This window comes from Rhea americana, unplaced genomic scaffold (genome assembly GCF_003343005.1).
Source record: "Rhea americana isolate MKP2758 unplaced genomic scaffold, rheAme1 scaffold_1, whole genome shotgun sequence".
In the NCBI taxonomy this organism is placed as follows: Eukaryota; Metazoa; Chordata; class Aves; order Rheiformes; family Rheidae; genus Rhea; species Rhea americana.
This window is the reverse complement of record NW_028185038.1, coordinates 5,314,146-5,333,517: the sequence shown is the minus strand read 5'-3', so window position 1 is coordinate 5,333,517 and position 19,372 is coordinate 5,314,146. Positions and strand designations below refer to the sequence as shown.

General features: G+C 39.3%; 2 protein-coding genes and 1 long non-coding RNA gene across 4 annotated transcripts in view; 2 read left to right on the top strand and 1 right to left on the bottom strand.

The window, feature by feature from the left end:
- PRKAR2B (protein kinase cAMP-dependent type II regulatory subunit beta) overlaps nt 1–11,447 on the top strand; it is a 64,144-nt gene extending 52,697 nt beyond the window's left edge. Inside the window, exons 5-11 of the mRNA XM_085325528.1 lie at nt 2,790–2,896; nt 4,426–4,579; nt 5,971–6,072; nt 6,645–6,719; nt 7,493–7,558; nt 7,789–7,927; nt 9,271–11,447. Of these exons, the coding sequence (XP_085181654.1) occupies nt 2,790–2,896; nt 4,426–4,579; nt 5,971–6,072; nt 6,645–6,719; nt 7,493–7,558; nt 7,789–7,927; nt 9,271–9,404 (777 nt within the window). The 3' untranslated portion in view covers nt 9,405–11,447. The remainder of the gene's footprint in view (nt 1–2,789; nt 2,897–4,425; nt 4,580–5,970; nt 6,073–6,644; nt 6,720–7,492; nt 7,559–7,788; nt 7,928–9,270) is intronic.
- A 15-nt stretch (nt 11,448–11,462) lies between these two features.
- LOC146601784 (uncharacterized) lies at nt 11,463–18,391 on the bottom strand. Of its 2 annotated transcripts, none has more exons than XR_014894938.1 (4): nt 18,317–18,391; nt 18,072–18,176; nt 13,526–13,769; nt 11,463–11,963 (listed from the first exon to the last, which is right to left on the bottom strand). It is a non-coding gene; the product is annotated as an uncharacterized LOC146601784 (long non-coding RNA). The 2 variants fall into 2 exon arrangements; XR_014894937.1 differs by having other exon boundaries at nt 18,309–18,362.
- A 577-nt stretch (nt 18,392–18,968) lies between these two features.
- HBP1 (HMG-box transcription factor 1) overlaps nt 18,969–19,372 on the top strand; it is a 24,208-nt gene continuing 23,804 nt past the window's right edge. Inside the window, exon 1 of the mRNA XM_085298105.1 lies at nt 18,969–19,002. Coding sequence (XP_085154231.1) covers nt 18,988–19,002 — 15 coding nt within the window. The 5' untranslated portion in view covers nt 18,969–18,987. The remainder of the gene's footprint in view (nt 19,003–19,372) is intronic.

The window sequence follows — 19,372 nt, the reverse complement described above, 5'->3', positions numbered from 1 at the left end:
ATGTCGCAGGCATGTGTAGAGGTACAAAGTCCTCTTTCTGCAATTGCACTCTGGGAACTGAAGAAGAAATAAAATTAGCTGACACCGCTATGCTTTTGAATCTCRCTGAGAATAAACAAAGTTCAGTATTAATACATCTATCTAAAAATAAATCACCTGCACAAACAAGGTTTTCTTCTTGCAAGATGCATTAAAGAATTCTCATTTCCAGGTATTTAAATTGTGAAAGCTGACAGCCATCTATACATTTCTGTGCCTCTTCCTGAGCGCTGACTTTCATTCTTAGTTGATTTTTGTCACTCTGCGTATGGATGATGATGTGGAGAATTTGCTTGTAAAAATTTGGTGATCAAAATGTTACCTGAGAAAATGCAGTAATTTCAGTGGGGGCTTGGTTTTCTTTTCTCTTTTCTCCTCCTGGTAAAAAGATCAGTGGGTTCTGCAACTTCTTTCTTTCATGCATTTAGCATTTTTAGTACAAACTGGGATCTGTAGGAATTAGTGCAATTAATAAAATTCTTTGGTAGTGAATAGCAAATTTGTGCATTGCCGCTGTAATTTTAGTTTTCTGAAGCGGAGCCTTAGTCAAACAGGTCTCCTCTTACCCTAAAAGAGCCTCCCACTAATTTAATGGAAGGCATCACTCTTCTTGGAGTGCCATCTGGGGTCTTTTTTGTTAATGAGATGCATACTTACAACTTAGGTTTTGTGCTGGGTTTATCCAAAATGCATCACCATGACATTTTTAGAATCTGCATTTTTTTTTTCTGACAGAAAATTGATGGCTTTGAAAGATTTGTTGAAGACTGGAGGATTTTTTATTATTATTATTTTAAATTTTCCCAGGAGGAACTGAAAACTTGCAGGACATGAGTAATTATCACAGGGACTTTTTTTTCCTCTAAGCAGGTTTTACATCTTAGTCATGACTTTTGGGAACTGAACTATGTGCCTGGTTTGGTTATTAGTCTGCASTGTCGTTATTTTATGTAGCAAATTTTGAGAAAGGGACCAGTTGACTTTAAATCAGTTGTGACTGATTTAGAAATGTAAAATACTTGTGAATATTTCCACAGATAATAAAAAGACAATTATTTAGCTCTCAAATGTATTAGATAACTTAAAGTGTTAAAAACTTTTTTTTTAAAAAAGAATTGTATTTCTGAATTCTATTCAGCTGTCTAAAAAAGATCTYGTGACATAAAGTTTGTGACTTTATGTCATCTTCTGGAACAGTATCTTTTAGAGAGCTTGATTCATAATTATAAGACTGAAAATGTTCTAACCTGAAATCTTAGGTGAAGCGCATTGAATAAGTATTTTAACAGTACGTACTGTTCCTTCAGTAAACAGCAGTATCAATACAGCARATAACCTCTTTTTGCTCGTTTTAATTCAGCTTTTTTTTCAAAACGTCTTGGGAGTGTTTTAATTCCCGGGGCCGCGGGGCCGTTACCGCGCGGTTGGTTGCAGTAGCCGCAGGCAGCGGGTCGCGGGGGGCGAACGCCCTCCGCCCCCGGGCAGCGCGCCGCCGCCGCCGCGTCCTGTTTCTTTTCAGAGGGCACCTGAGTGCTCTTTGCTGGGGAGGCGCTTTACCAATTTAGATGTCCAGCAAGGGAAAGGGGAATGCACTTTTTCAGGTGCTTGAGACAACTGATGGACTTAATGTCAGTTCTGCAGATGATGTAGGAGTTCCTTTTAGTTTATGTACGGAAAGGTGAAAAAAAATGAAGAAATACTACCTGTTAGTTTGGGTTTTTAGAGGACAACTCRTACTTAATTTTCAGTGTCTTGAAATGGCACACACACACTTCTCGCTTTCTCTGAAATTGAAATCTAACCCATTCTCTGAACTGACAGTAAAATGATCCTTCTTTTTGCAAATGCACACCTGACTGTAGTGAAAAAGATACTAAACAGAGAGAGTTAAATAATTCCTAGGCTATCTTAGTGGTCTAGAAAGGATACATGATGTGTTAGTRTATTTTACTTAAATGGCTATATTAAGGATGGATGCTGCAATTCTGTTGTTCTTTTTGTCCATTTAAAGTAGAGACACACAATAAACTCTATTGTAAAATTGTTTTTTAAAAATGTGGTATGCTGATATTTTAAGTGCTTTGAGTAAGTGAAGAAATTTGGTAAGATAAGGATGAAATTAATTCCACCTATCTTCATCTATCTAAAAAAAATGAAGTATCTAGTACAATTATTCAAGTTACAGTAGGTCTATCATCATAGGAAAGAAAGAGGCATCTCTAGTGAACGACTCTGAGATACGTGGTATGGTTATATCTGTCCATAGACTGTAAAAGGACTCTAGAGAACTGGCTTTACTGATACGATTTGAAAAGGTAAAAGCCACTTTTCAGCAGCTGAAAATTCCATGTGTGGACCATTTAATTGCTCAACCAAAGCATGGCAGACCTTTATGGTTAGCTTTGTCCTGACATTGTGTAGGCATTGTATAATCTCCATTTTCAAGATACTTTACAGTCATTTTGAAACCTGTAATTCTATAAATTTGTTCTAAAGGCAGAAATAGATAAGTGTATTGTCTACAAAGAGGGACACCGTGCTGTATAACGTATGTAATTGTGAAATCCTATCTTTGCATGCTCATGGGCAATTGATATTGCAGTCAAGGTCTATATTACTGCTGGTATGGACAAAGAAGGAGGCCAAGCATTATCTGTATATTTGGGAGGCTGAACGGTTAGTTAATTTGAAGAGTAATGTTTTAAAAGCAGATGATGACTTCTTGTTTTGAATATGKTTTTTTTTAATAGGAACAGATGTCTCAGGTGTTGGACGCGATGTTTGAAAAGCAAGTTGAAGGAGGAGAGCATGTCATTGATCAAGGGGACGATGGTGACAACTTCTACGTCATTGATAGGTGAATGGTTGTGCCGAACTGTAGTGCAAAGGATTATGCTAAAGTCCTTTGAGAAAAATCTATTTTTCTCTGTACTCGTATTGGATTCTTACTCAWATTTGCATGGGAAAAAGAAAATATAATGCATATGAATCAGCACAGGTATGTTGAGCTGTGGAGGGTGGTTTTGAAAAGAGGCAGTCACTACCCTCCTTAGGTATTGCTAGATCCCAAAGACTGTNTTTTTTTTTTTTTTTTTTTGTATAGAAAGATCTAATACAGAACACAGTGGATTTAAGTGTAAATCTTAAGTTTACAGCTTAAGATTTGAAATCTTACTGCATTTTAATACTAGCTGTACAATTTCTAGTTCCTTTGAATATTATTAGAGCTCAAGTAGCTAAGATACAACATTTCATCTGCAGATCTGTCCTGGTAAAAGCACATAACTAAGTGAAATCCTAGCTGCTGCTTACTGCTGAAACCAGTGAGTGAGGCGGAGCATGTACTTTGCTATTCTGCACTAGTCATTTGGACAGCCTCCAGCCAGGCTGTGCCAAAACACCTTTTCTTATTCTGTGCCTTCAGTTTGGAGCTACAACAGCAACTTTTGGGAGTGTTTGGRAGGAATATTATGCTTGAACTCGAAAAAGAAATCCAAATGTGGTTGGTCTTTCCTGAAGGAAATCTTAAAAGTGTGTCAGGAGTGAATGTTTCTTCAGCTTTGTGAGGTTACTGTTTGTCATCTCCTATCCAAAAAGCTGCAGGGACTTAACAGAATTGTGTCAGCCTTGCAGGTTTTAGGCCCAGAGAATCACCCCTCAGATCCTTGCCGCTGGGATCGTAGTACAGACGTTTGCGTTATGTTCACATGATAGATCATTGATAGCATCGATGAGAATGGTCAGGTCATGTTTTACCTTATCAAATTTTACTCCTCTCCTAGAGCAAAAAAGTAAACTGCTTATTTAATGATGGGAGAAGAAATACACATTATATTAGATAATTATATAATCTCTTCATTTCATAATTTTATGTTGTTTTTCATATACACTCATTCTGAGTCCTACATCTCCTCTAATTATTGCATTAAAATATACTAATTACTACTTTAAAATATTTAAAATGGGAAATAACCTTATTATTTCTTTATTGGCCATATCATAGCCATTTTGGCAAAGGCTTGTTTCATTTGTACATAGTGTGGTTGAAATGAAATTAAAAAACACAGATACTAAGTCTGAGTCTTCATTTTTAATAAATGCAGCTCTGGTTATTAATCATTGTAAATCCAGTTTATCTTTAAAATGAGTTATTGCCAAAAATAACAACCTTATGTCTCCCTTTAAAAAGCAACTACTTTCAGTATTTATGAGATTTATGAGATTGAGATRGCCCTGCAAGGTGCTTAATATAATTTAAGCAAGCAGAATATATATTTTAAAATGCTTTATCTTTAGAATTCATAGTATAAAATAATACAGTGAGTGACTGCTTAGCAAAGAACAAGACGAGATTCCACTTACTGTAYTTATGTACTTTATTAACAGAGGCACATATGATATTTATGTAAAATGTGATGGCGTTGGGAGGTGTATTGGAACCTATGATAACCGTGGTAGTTTTGGTGAGTTGGCCTTAATGTACAATACGCCCAGAGCAGCTACAATTATAGCTACCTCTCCTGGTGCCATCTGGGGTTTGGTAAGTGAAATACTTGTTTTAATATATTAATTATTTGTTTTAAGTGTTTTCTATAAATTGCACTGATATGCTATATCAGCACCAAAAAATGATTTATAATTTGGGAAAGTTTAACTTTAAMATTTGCTCAGAATTCCAGACATAGTACTATGTTTTTCTAGAAACTAGAGAAACAACCCTGAAAGGCTCAAGAAAGCACTATTTCCCTTTTTTTTTTAACAATTTTGTTTTATCCTATTTTAATGATAATTTTCCCAACTGACAGTTACTTTGACACACACACACACACACACACACACATATATATAAAATATTTTCCCACATCATTCTAGGAAATGCGTTTTGGTCCAAGTAAAATTCCAAACTAAGGTTATTTATCATTGTTAAACAATCTCGACCTTTGAAAACATTAATAGAAATTACCAGAAGAGTAAAACTCAGATAGACTTTCTGCATCAAGGCACACATATTGAGCTAATGACAGATCCCAAGAAGTCATTTCTTCCTGAAGGGAATTGTATGTTCTGCACCAGTTTACTCCGTGTGACTTCTGGGATCACTGCAGAGTTGAGGATGCTGTAAGAACGGCGTTAAATTGGTTTGGGTTGTACTGGCCAGCGAGTCCCCGCTGTAGCAGTGAAGCCTGCAGTGCATTTCACCTCTGTCCTCRGGACACGCACATGAAGTCACTAGAAGAAAACAGCATACACCCCGTTTTCCATCTTTATGCTTCTTACGGATTGCAAAATGCCAGGGAGTGTCCAGCTGGCTATTTAGGACAGCGCTGAGTCTGCTGAAAGAGCAGAAAGCAGGTTTACTGGGACCCAAGATCCAGACCCATGTATTTTGTTTGGCGATAATAAATTATTTGCTTGTATATCARTACGCATGGGACTTTGGGAGATTAAGAAATTTAGTAAATTAAATATTTAAATACTGATGATTTGCTAACGATCCAAAACAATGTTTGTTTGAAAACCATTAAACCCCAGCTTGTCATACAGAGACTAACCTCTCTTGGTAATAAACGCAGCACTGRGCCTCTGAAAGGTGGAGAATATGTTTCTTTTCCGTGTTCTGGATGTGCGGTGTGTTTTGGGGCMTGTATTGTTCATTCTGCCCAGTGCTGGTTAAGCTAAACTCTGTGGCCTCTCTGCACAGCCAAGGGGCAGAGAAGCTCGTCGGAGCGTGAATCAGCTCAAGAGCACAACTTCAGGCGCTCTCGCCGGACCTCGAGGGGAGTCTTTCTCGCTGACTCCGTGGGGAGCCTAGCTGGTTATACTGAGTGACTGAAGCTGGCTGATGTGAAGTTCTTCAGCCATTTCCAAAGCATCTTCTACCACACAACCATTCTCTGTCAATAAACTTTCCTTTTCTCTTTCTGTTTACAGGACAGAGTAACGTTCCGAAGAATCATTGTAAAAAACAATGCCAAAAAAAGAAAAATGTATGAAAAATTTATTGGGTCATTGCCATTCCTTAAATCTTTAGAAGTAAGCTTTCTATTACATTATTTTAATGTCTGTATCAGAGGTCCATGATAAGACTCTGCCTCTACGGATTTTAAATTTGGAATTAAAATTTTATCTAGACTTAGATTTTGCATACTTTTTGGGGGGAGAAAGACCATATTTTTGATACTTCTAAATTTTCAAGATAAAAGCCATAGTTAATATAGTATAAGAAATGGATTTTTTTTTACTTTTACCTTTCATTTCCTTAAGCTTAATTTTTACTAGAGATAGTCAGTAATGTTATCAATGATTTAGGAAATTGTAAAATGTTTTCATTTAACAGCTATATTTTTACACGTATACTTTTCTGAAAATAATCTTGGAAGACTTGGATATGTAGACTTCTTTAAAAAAATTGAAGTTTTGTCAACACATGTAGCTATTAAGACTATAATACACCCTTTGGAATGCTATTAGACAATTGTTCCTGGTGTTTTTTAATGAGTATCAACAGAGGGGCTCTGTGAAAAGAAGTATTAAAGGACTTTCTAAATGTAACATTGTAACATTGTTAACAGAGTATTTCTTGTAATTCCTTTTTTTAAATTAAGGTATCTGAACGTTTGAAAGTGGTTGATGTGATTGGTACCAAAGTATACAAAGATGGGGAACAAATCATTGCTCAGGTACAGTTGTTTATTTCTTGTTTTAGCTTTTTTTCTTCCAATAGGCAACAATTACCCTATTACGTATAAAGAATACGTGCTTTTTAACTAAATGCTTTTTTTGTCAAAGAAGCCTAAACACAATGAATGAATATGGTATGCAAGAGAAGTGATCATACTGTTTCAGAAGCTAATTTTTCATTTATGATACTTTGAAAAACATTCCGTTCTGTTTGTATGAATGAAGTAGTCAACAGTTTAGTATATTTAGAAGTGCAAGCAGTGTAGAACAACTATGGCTTGCACTAATGAGCACTGAAGATTTATCCTGTTCTGCTGTATAAATGCTGTAATCATTAGAAGAGGAATGTGAAAGRAAACCCTTCAGGACAGGCAACAAAGACTCTTGCCTCAAAATATTTATTGGAGATGAGATATAGCCTTTGGAGGCTTACTTATATTGGAACATCTACAAGGAAAATCATTTGGGACAAATACGTAGGGGGAGAAACAGCAGTAAGATCCTAAAATCTTCCGTAACACTATTTTCTCCTACATTTTGTCTAAGGCAGAATCAGCTTTGTCGCTTCATAGAAATGGCTCGCTGTCAATTCTGTATAGATRTTTTGATTCTTTTGTGCTGTGAGTGTGGATTTCACAGTAGAAATGATTTATTTTGCAGTAGGTATGAAAAAGCTGCAAGGTGCTGCCTACAAATATCTCAATGTTTACCATTAAACTAAAAAGCAACTTCCACATTTCCATTACCCCCTCCTTTTGTTTTCCCTTTACAGGGTGACATGGCTGATTCTTTCTTCATTGTGGAATCTGGAGAAGTAAGGATTATAATGAAAAGGAAGGTAAAACATTCCTAAAATACATAGAATTTTGTGGAGTTTTAAAAATCTTGATGTATTCTAAATGCTAAACACAAATGTCTCTCATTACCATTGCTGTTAACTTTACTTATGAAATTCTCAGTTCAGGAAATCTCTTTCTTTCTCTCTYTCTTTCTCTCTCTCTTTCTTTCAATCTCTCTCTCTCTCATTCTCTTTGTTTTTTTCTCTCTATTCTTAACCTGGTATTTCAGGGTAAACAAGATGTAGAAGAGAATGGAGCAGTTGAAATAGCTCGATGCTCAAGAGGACAGTATTTTGGAGAACTTGCTCTTGTGACCAACAAACCACGAGCCGCTTCCGCATTTGCTCTTGGCACTGTCAAGTGCTTAGGTACTGTTCAGTGATATTTTATTTCTAATATAAAATGATACTTAATCTATTTGGTTGTTTTTATTTTGAACTCTCTCTTTCCTCCATGATATAAGATTTAATTACCTTTACCTAATAACAAATAAGACTTTTAAAGTACACATGTATAACTATTACTAAATATTTCTATTTACATTAGAAAAATTATTTGCAAATAATAACTAGCATTAAACACAAATTCTCCAATGTTACTCTTGTAGGTAAAAACGGTTTCACGATAGTTCTGAGAGGATTGCAGCAAACGTTTTGTAACTGTCAGATCAATCTATCCCACATTGTAGAGATAGATAAAGAATTTCCTTTCTCACTAGACTCTCACCCAAGAAGTAACTGCCTGGTAAAAATTCAGTCCCGTTTTATCACCATGACTTAAGCTTTAACAAATTCTTTGTCTTCACCAGCCTGTTTAATCATTCTGTCACACTGTAGCCTCAAGCACAGGAAAACAAAGACCATAGGAGCTGTGCTCATAGATGACCTCTTCTCATCCAGTTGTTTGCATGGTCTAAAGTTTAGCTTTTAAATATTTGCATCCAGTTAATGGGAAAATTACAAACTACAGAGACWGATTTATCTTTCTTGAATGACAGTCCTATTACCAAGCCAGCAAACAAAAAGTTTTCCACTTACCTGTAAAGCTATTATTTTTTAAAATCCTTATCTCCAAATACAGATGATGAACAGACAATAAAGATCAAAGACAGGGAAGAACAAGAGGCAGGGGTGGGATGAGTCTGTCATTACACAGTATGAGTGAATGCAAAGGTCTCTGGCAGTGCCCAAATAGTCTTGAACTTTTCTCAGTAATCATGAAACTACAGGCTACCAGGTGGAAAGCTGATTGAAGTAGTAAGTTTCCTCCTTGGCCTAYTGGAAGCAGGAGTAAAATAGCAAAGAAAAATGCTAGGCTCAACCCCAAATACAGCCATAACATCAGCAAACGATATATTTTATTGAAATTGCAAAGATCTTTAAACTCTTTTCTGTGGAGGAATCCAGGCCCCTCCAGAGTTCTCCAGCAGCTCTTGGGTCACATAGATCTTAATCTGAAAAAACTCAAAATAAGGAACCCAGCTAGTCTAAGTTAATTTATAAAGTTCCAAAACAGCAATGTGTTAGTTCATGTTGTTTTTGCTATGATAAATGGTTCTCTTCGGTGCAAACAAAGTATATGTCTCAGTAATAACTTTCCTGTTACCAATTAAAGTTGTACACTGGCTTGTCATAAACARTAAGATTTGTGTCAGCAGCTGACAAACATATTATATTCTTTCTCTTTCTCTTTCTCTCCTCTTTTATCTTAGTTATGGATGTTCAGGCATTTGAAAGGCTTTTGGGACCTTGTATGGAAATTATGAAAAGAAACATTGCAAACTATGAAGAGCAGCTAGTTGCTCTGTTTGGAACAAACATGGACATTGCCGATCCCCGTGCGTGAACTAAACAACGGAGCAACAAGATCTGATACGAGAACATAGCACAGTAGTGGTTAGTCCACTGAGAAATTGTCTCTCTTCCTATAGATGCCAAGCATTTTCTGTGATTTCAGGAGTGGGTTTGGGGGTATTTTTTGGACTTACTACAATGGAAATACTAGTAAACAAGATAGGAATTTAATAAAYTGTGTGCTTGATTTTTAAGAGTGCTCAGCATTGATGGTTCCTTGATGTGAAATCAAGAGGACCTGTAGTAGCACAGCACCTTTGAAAATCATGTCCCTTACACACAGCATTTCCCTAAAGAGTAGATTTCAAGAAACCCACATGTGAAGAACTTGTTAAACCAGCTTCTGCTCTTCAAAATGGTTACAACTTTTCTGGAAAGACTGTTAGTTTGAATGTGGTATGTTGAAAGTATTAGTGCACACAAAGTGYTTATATGTATTAATACAGAAGATATACAGTAGATATTACTTTCTGACTATTACAGTTGTCATGATTTTATGTTGCATTTATCACAGATGTAGTGAAACACAAGACTAATCGTAAGATAAAGCATGACAATGCATTTTGTGTAAAGCTCATGACCCAAATCTGATTTTTAACATTTTGTAATTTGTTTTAAAGTCCTCTTTGTTTAATATGTCACATTTCAGCACGACATTGTAATATTTTATGCAATTTAGAGGACTTGTATATTTTTGCAATAAACTGCATTTTTTATTAGTTACATGTATTCTGTACATTCTGGAGTGAGGACAACTGACAAATTAACCCTGATGCTTTAAAAGCAAAGGTATAGGTCATTGTTATGTTCTACCTAATCATGCATAACTTGCTTTGTTTTCTTTCTCTTTTGTTTTATATTTATGCGTGTCTTCTCTATCTATGCTTGTTCTCTAKTTAATTTTTTTCAGAGCTCACCTTTTATCTGTTAAATCTTTTCCCTGTTTCAAATGAAATGATTTCTGTATATCTCTCCTCTTACAGTCTAATCTTAGGTATCGAAGACCAGATGCAGTTAGGAAGTGATTGACATTGAAAGCCATGCTAAACTGAGCTTTTTCTAGAAAATCCCTATCAGAAAGTACAAAAATAATTTGAACTTGGAAGATCAATAATTTAAAAGTTTTGTGCAAGTTTGAAAAGTATGTCGTCATTAAAGCTGACATGTCCTACTTTCAAAAACATGTAGGTCATCATAAAATACCTTTTTGACCATAATAGCATGGGATACCTTTTGAGACTGAGGAGAGAGAATATCATCTTAATTCGGAGCACAGGGCTCATTGCTTATAAAGGTCGGTGACTGGAAATTTCAGGCRTAGTCTACTTTTAATACTGCTTATTAACCTGCCTGGTGATGTACATGGGAAGCTAGTGCATATGATGGCAATTGACAGTAGTTCTGCCTAAATGRCAGTGGAAGAATTTTAGGAAGGTTGGTTGTGCCCTGTTCCAAACCACCTGAATGATTACATCTTTCCTTCTTAAGTAATGACTTTTCTAATGTCATATATTTGTGTATGTTGATGTAATTATTATCCTACAGCTAGTGATATGTTCTGACAATTTATATGATCATACCTGAATATGAAATTATGATTATATAATACTATTTCAATATACAATTTATACCATACAATATGGTGTAAATTATTAAACAAAATACTAAGAAAATTCARTCTCAGCAAAATTTACCAGTGTCATTTTTTTTTTTTTTTACCTAGAAACCTGGTATGAATAATTGCAAATATGATAACTTGCCTTTGTACTTTTCATTTATGGAAAAAAAGGAGAAGCCTGTTATACTAGGAAGGAAATAATGAGGTAACCAAAATCTACACTCTTGTCATTCTGTATGCTTAATCTCTGAAAGTTACCTATACTTTGCACTAGCTTAATGTGATTAAGAAAAATGCTAACAATTACTTGTATGGCAGTAAACTACAATCAAGGCCATAAATGCCAGTCACAGTATTTTCAATATTGTTGGTTATATTTAAAGTTTCCTTACAATAAACAACACTTTTATATATAAATATATGCTTATTGATATTGTTRTGTTTTAATTTTATTATCATAAAGTTACAAGTGAACTGTTTATTTATTAAAACATTCATAATTCTTTACACTTTCATGTTGATTTTCATCAGTGAAGAAGTTTTGCAGATACTCAGGATAATCATTGACTGGTGTAGTAATATACTTCATATTTGATGATATACTTGYGGTATATAATCAGGAAAAATCTGTGGTAGTGGGGAATGCCAAACGTCACATAGTCACAGACTTTGGATTTCCCAGAAGTGTCCCAAAGTATGGCTTAATGTTGCAGCAATGTATTGTGTTGTTCTTGGGAACTGGATGATTTCTGGAATTTTCTTTTTTGGTGAATGCRGGGTTTTCCTTTGACTGTAATAGAATAGTCGCTTTGTGAGTTCCATACCAAATATTATATCCTTCATCAGTCAGCGCTTGGGATTTCTCCTGGATATATTCATATGAATGGCTCAAAAATGCTAGTCTGAGCATCATAAATGTGGCAAGCGTTTGTCCTGAGAAGGAAATCAGACGAAGTTACCGATTTTTCTTGTTTGGACCTTTCAAAAAAGGTAGAAAGTTCTAATAATCTTAAACAATTGTATGTCACGTTTACATTATGAGAATATCTAGGCCCATATTTAGATTACCTGACGCTTTTGTTTTTAAAGATTTTGTCATCCTCTAGCCTGGTCCCTGAAGGAACAGGACTTAGGTAACTACTTGGCACRTCCCTGTTAGTCTTTCTGTTTCTTTCTTCTCTCCCCCACCTCACTAGCAAATTTTGCAAACCTGTGCAAAGATTTAAGCAAACTTGACAAGTGGCTAAGGTCTAAAGAGGAAAACAAAATGCTCTGGTGAGCTCTTTGAAAATATGCCCTGCTGGGTARGGAGAGGCGTGCCAGAGGAGAGCGCAGTTCAGTAATAGCAGGGCATTGAGCACAGGAGAAGCCGCATGGCCGTAAGTATTGACACATGCCTTAACCATGGCAAAAGCTTCAGCCGTGGCCCTTGGGCCGTCACAGGACACAAACCCTAAGGAAGCCAAGCTTCCTTGGTCCTAGTGCTCATGCCACTGCTCTTTTTAATGGCATTTGGTTTTGCTCCATGTGATTTCCTCCAAGTCCATCTGGGATTAACGCTTACGAAATTATTCCCCTCTTGAGCTCCTGTCAGTCCACAAGTGACTGATTGTGTAAGTCTTGGAGGCTAAACTGCTATGAAGAGCACTGTGAAACCATCTGCAACTTAAAACATTTGTCATTTCATCATTTTCCCTCACGTTACCCTTKTCCTTCAGTGAAAGGTCTTTGCTGGGGAGTCATGGGTTTTGTTTGTTCTTTGGAAATGTTTGGTGCTTTAAGCTTCCTCTAGTCACTTTCAGATCAGTTACATTAAAATTTGTGTCATTTTGTGTCATTTGTGACAAACTTTCCCTGGCAGACAGTGAGGTTTTATTGTTTTTTTTTTAATATCAAAGAGTTCTCAGATGTGCAAAATTAGTATCTGCTGTTCATCCTTCACATGCCTGGAACAACAAATTTTTACTATTTTCTTATTTTTAGACATTTACTGCCTTTGCTGAACAAAGTGATTTGCTGAAGGTCATTTTACCACAGAATGGACATTCTTACATGCTCTTGCTAAAGTTGTTTAAAGCGCCTTTTATCTGCTCATACATGTGATTTTTTTTTTAGGCGTGTGTTTTTTCGGGTTTTTAAGATATTTTCTTTTCTCGTGTCTGTAGCTCCTCAAATAAGCTATACTACATTTTCCCCTGGGAGGAATGGGTTGCTTCTTTGTAAGCTGAGAGTACAGAACTGTGTTACAAAATTTATGATTATTTTCAAGTCAGTCTGGTAGCTGAATTTCCTTCAGACATATACCAAGGCTGTTTCTAAGTTTTTCATCCACTTTTTGGCTCAAGAGGGTGCTTTGCAGACTAGAAGCTCTCTTTTGGTGGATGGAAGTGGAACAGATTAATCTTGCAAGAATGTGAAAAGCCTAAAGAAAATTCCCTTTGACCACTGTCTTTTCCTTCACCCCATTTCTCTCTTTGCCTCAAAATTATCCTTACCTTGACAGCCAGGTGAAGATCCAGTGGCAGTAGCACAGTGTAAGGCAAGTGGAGTGACTGGCTGGGTTTTGTACTGGGAGTGACTCTCTCCTCATCATCCTCTTTAKCCCATCCCTGTCCCTTGTACGAGGGTGAATCAAGCTGAGCTGGAAGAGTGCAATAATTGCGGTGCCATGGCTGTGCAAATACCGTGGATAGCACTGTGTTTCTTCCACAGAGCTAGTGGAAGAAATATGCATGCCCTCTATGGGAGAAAGGGGAAGGGAGAAAGAGCCAGCTATTCCAGGAAAGAAACTGCCAGTCAAAACAGTCTGAAAAACTCTGATACTAGGTTATACTAGGCCATTTTGACAGCATCTTCTGACTCAAACTTTTCATGCTTAGTTAAGTGAATTCACTGGCCTTAAAATAGCATCACGGCATGGTATGAATACTTGGTCTTTCCTTTTTTGATGGTATTGAATTATTAGAGGGCAGCCCTGGAGTTGTGGGGAAGGATAACCTTCTACGAGCAGGTCGCTCAGTGAGGCGCAGTAMTCCCTCGAGGCTAAGTGAGCCTGATGGAGCTGCTGGGATTGGCTCCCCCACATTTCTGAAGATGCTGGTAATGTGGCTCTGATAAGCGTCATCTTTGGAAAAAATCTTCCAAGCTTCAGCAAACTATCTTTTCTATTTGTTGGGTTGACCTTGTGGAGTAAGATGAGGTGACTGTCTTGAACAAATTAGCCTTACCTTTGCCGTCATTTAGTTCCTGTTCTCACTTCTGGCTGCCGCTTTGATATATAGCCTACCTTCTCTCTATAGTTATGTCCATACTAGTAAATTATATGAGCCCGAGACTATTTGCTAGTACTAAGGCATCAAATGGCCAACATTCATACTATTTTAACTGTTTGTGTGAGCTAATTTATAAGTTGTCCTATAAACATTTTCCAGCTTACTGTATGGGGTGGCCATGTACAGATGACCCACTAGGAATGGTCCTTATGTGAGAATTATTTGCTGTTGTTCAAGCAAAAATTGTGCCAGGGCTATTCTAGCAATTTTGGAGYATAGACAACTGTATTCCAATACCCAGGAACACTATCAGGCACTTTTATTTAGTACAGAGAGAAGCTACAGATCCTCTGTGTTTGTAGTGTCTTCTTGACTTGTTTTTCTGCAAGCTTTGGGTTAGACAGAGGGTTTTCTTACTTCCCTTTCTTACAGGTTGTTTCTTGATCTGTTAGGTCTCTCTTTTTCCTGACACCAGTTGCATTTTTTGTCTTGCGGTACCTTTGTAGCTAAGACTGGAATCTGTGTCATAATGGCATGAAGTTAATTCCTTATTAATTCCTGATCTGACTTGGAAGAAGAAAATCCTCTGGCCTGTTGTACGCCCTGTATCTCCCCAACCTGAACCACTGTAGGAGGCAAGCAAAGCTTCCCTTCTGTCGTTCAAATCAATGGTCCACCATTCTCACGTGGAAATTGGGGTTGGGGGGAGGAAAAGCTTTGGCAGCTCCAGTCTTTTCTGGGAGCAACAGATCCTTTGCTCTGCATTCCCAACAGCACCTTCTGAGGGGTGATAAAAGAGGTGACGTGGGAGTTAGTGTGCCTAGAGCCATCACTAGGATGTGCAGTGAGCCAACCCCCACTGCAGCTAGCTGCCAAAGGCTGGGAGAAGAGAGGAGGAGTGGGAGTAGCTTTAGGAGAATGAGAAGTCACTACGAAAGGAGAAAACTGATGTGAAAAAGGCAGAATGGATGGAGAACAGAAGCTGTCGCACTGGGCAAAGGTGAAATCTCTGGGGAGTAGGGTTGGTCTGATACTTACAGTGTTAATTGGAATCTGGATACAGATGTGAAAGCACCTGAAGCAGAATTAAAATAATGATATGGTCTATTGGAAAAAGTCAGCAGTAGAAGGTAGGTCATAAATGCAAGGGCATTGGCTTTGGACAGAAGAGATTAAAAGTAGATACGTGCAAAACTACTGTATAATAAATATTTTACTGGTGTGATTTTGAATATAATCTTATGCTTTTTGAAAAACTACCTTGTGATTTCTTAACTTCTTGGCTGGCAATTTTAAGATTTAAATAGCTATAATAAGACAGGCAAATGCAACTTTATTTATATCTTTATCTTCTGTTTATATAGAATTTTTCCTGGTCATTCATGCTTCCTAGTAGCCATCCAAAATGTGACAAGAACTCACAACTAACCCCTCCCAGTCCCCCACCTTGCTTTCTACCTCTCTTCTAGCAGCAAAAACAACTGAATCAACAAAGCTACCAACAATGTTGATGTTAAGCAGTACTGATTCATTCTCTGAGTACCTATTCATCTTGGTCATACAGTAAGATGAGGCAGGGTGTGTGGGGTAGGGGGAGTAATGATTTTTAATCAGAGGCTAGACATACAGAATAAGGAGTATTGGTTTGACAGTCTTAATTCTGACATTTAGCAGATCAATGTTTGACTTCAACCAAGAGGCGTTTAGTAAGTAATCCGTGTGTTCCACTGCCATCTACTGCATGGAGTATCTGTCCTTTTACTCATTTTCCAGTTTTACTCATTTTCTCACAGGGTATGCATTCATTCAGAATATGCAAAGTAAAAACAGATTTTAAAATAAGAAAGCTGTTATGATTTTGTTTTCAGATTCTCAAAACTATTCAGACATTCACATTTGCAAGTTKTTAATCTAAGTCCTAGGTAAGATTCTTATTTTTCTGCATTCTGTGTATGTCACAGATATTAAGTGTGATAGCTGGGCTTGAATTCTGCAGTGATACTTACTTGTCTAGACCTGTACCTGGAATCGGGGCCAGTGGATTGAGAGGGCTGGGCTTCAGACTTCACATTTATGCAGAATTTTTTGTAAGGAACCATGAACTTCCACAGCAAATGCATTTTACATTTATTTTGGGACACTTTTTGTTTTGGATAGAAAGTAATGAGTAGCATGGTGGAAACTTGTTCCCTAACAAGGTACTAGCCTTCAGGCCATCATTTTTTTCTGAAAAATGTCATGGAGTTTGAAACAGGATTATGTATGTTCTGTAGCCACTTGATCCGGCCCGTGCGCTCTCCACATTCTGCATCGTGGCAGACGAGTTTTTTGAAGAGCAAGTAGCTATACCACAGCACATTAGCTTATTTACTGAGTGGGAAAAAAAAGCATGTGCAAGACTTCTGTCAAATTTGGATTTGGAAATGGAGAGCTCACACTAAAATTTATTAAAGAGCCAACAGGCCCGGGTCTCTCCACAAACAGATTAAAGGCTATTTAGATGCGTAAGGGAAGAGAGGAACACAGTTTTAAAGTTAATTTTATTTTGGGTTAGTGGGAAAAAACATTATTCCCGGTTTACCACTTTCCARTTTATTAAAAAATGCTTTCTAGAGCGAGGAGGTGATGAAAGATTTCTTATATAAACATATATCTGTTATTTATGAAAAGCCTGAATTCTAAGTATAGGAAAAATCTAAGCTTGTGAAATGTAGAGTTAGACATTAAGTATTATCAGAAGCTGTCTACTCTCTTAGTAGTTGGATCTCCACGTTTATTTTCAGACATACAGAATTATTTGTTCAAATAATTATACGTTTTTAAACAGAGATGATCTGTAAAGGATTATTTTGTTATGTAATTAGGCAGAGAGAATTTTTAGTTAAATTCCATGGGATTGGTTTTCCTACTGACTTCTTTGTCAGCTAAATTAGCACATATAAGAAGTATTCATTTCCAATTCATTCTAGAGAAGATACTGCATGTTTCTGGCAGTGATAGCTCACATCATACAGTGCCTACAAATTGGAAAGACTTTACTAATAGACAAACTATCATTTCTTGGAGAAACCAAATCCAAACTGTCCAGTGCTCYGACATGACAGAGAAATCTGCACACTGAGTGTGTTTTGATGCTAACTGTGTCTTCACTGCATCTGACTTTTTTTCGTGTTTGTAGACCTTTGGAAACAATAAAACCAGCATTCCCTCTAGTGGCCACCGCTGGCATGTTTCAGGGGACAAAAAACTTACTGAGAACTCTACAAATGAAGCCATTTTTATTTCAATTTTAGTAGCTAATTTTTTTTTTTGCAGGGTTGGGAGGGTTGTTTGTCTTCTCACATAGCTATGGTAGAGCACCTCAAAGTTGGAGATGTGTTGTGGGCTGCTCATCTGGAGATACATACACCATGGAAGGTTTGGAGTTGGAGTTTTAAGTGTTATGATATGCATGMGTAATTTGCTTATTTAGATACCATGTTAGCAAATCGTAACAGAAGCTTTAATACAGGATGCGGGAGATGCTCACGTGATTAGGAGGATGCTGAAAAAAGGGATAAGGAGTGATTTTCTTGAAAAAAAGTCCCAACAGCTCCAAAATCTTGAAATTATCTGTAACTGTCCCTTTATAGAAGACTAGTGATTGTTTCTGAATTGCACATGGATATATTTTGTAACCTGTTTTACCACGAGGCCTTGGCCTCAGGTCAGGAGTGCGTTCTCAGCCGCCTCGGCCTTACTGTGCGGGTGTGAGCAAACCCAGCAATACCTCACTTCTCATTTCCTCGGCTCTCGACAGACACGCTGTCCACCCAAACCGAGCTGTATCCGGACCGTGCGGGAAGGTACGGCAGCAACGAACGGACACACAAGTCTGTAGGGGTTAAAAAAAATTAATTTTCGCTTTCCACCGACTCGTAGTGCGACCCGCGCTGCCGAACACGGCSTTTTTGGCGACGCGGGAGCAGCCGGCGCCGGCGCGGGCCGCTGCGCGCTGCTGACTCACGCCCCGACCTTCCGCGACTTCCCTCGCCTCCCGCGCCGCTCCTTTATACGGTAACGGGCGGCGGCGGCGCCCGCCTCGCCCGAGCGCCCCGGCGCCCGGCAGCGCCGGTCAGCGGCGCCGCGGCGCCCGCAGGAAGCGCGGCGGGCAGCCGCCGGGCCTCCTCCCGGTTGTCACTCAGAGGGGCAGGGGACCGGGGGCCCCGCCGGCTGCCTCTGTCCCACCGCGGGCGGCGAGCCGCGGCCCCCTGGGTCTGGCGGCGGCGGCGGCGGCGGCCACAGGCGCTCATACACGTGTCCTTACGGCTCTTGTTTACTATCGGCCGAGCGCCGCGCGGAGCATCCTGGGGGCTGTTGTCTTATCGCGTCCAAGTTGGAAGGCAGCGGCGGTAGCAGACACTACAGCTCCCAGAATGCCTCCGTGGGAGGGAGCGGAGGCCTTGGCCAATCCGAGAGCTGTCCTGGGGTGATTGACGTGAAGCGCGGTGCAATCAGGTGTGCAGCAGAGTCAAAACATGTCCGCCCTCCGGGCGGATTCCTGATGGGCAGGCCAGAAGGCCAATAGRAAGCAGCGGTGGCTTGAGCCACGTCGTTCTCGGCCATTCGGCGACTGAGTACCGAGGGGAGCGGGCGGGACTCMGCGTGGGGAGGAGGCGGGGGGGGAAGCCGAGGGGAATTTGGTAATGGCGACGGGTTTGGTAAGTGCAACAAAGTTTAGAGCTGCCGCTTGCGAGGGGCTGCGAGCCCCCCGCGCGGGACGGACGGCCCGTGCTCGGCCGGAGGGGGGCGGCGGCGGCGGGCCGAGCCGAGGAGACGGCTGGGTCCTGGCTGCCGGCGGCCGCCGAGCGTTGTTTACTGCTCCCCTTCGCTCACCGGCCGCGCGGAGCCGGCGCCGTCCCGCACTGCCAGGCTGCGAACTCGCGGGGCTGTGCTGCGGCGCCGCCGCCCCTTCGGGCGCTTCAGCTGCGGCGCCGGACAGCGGGCGCCGGACAAGGCGCTTCCCCCTCCCCCCCCCCAACCTTCCAGGGGAGCCGCCGGGCTGGCGGAGCGAGGGCGCTCTGCGCTGCC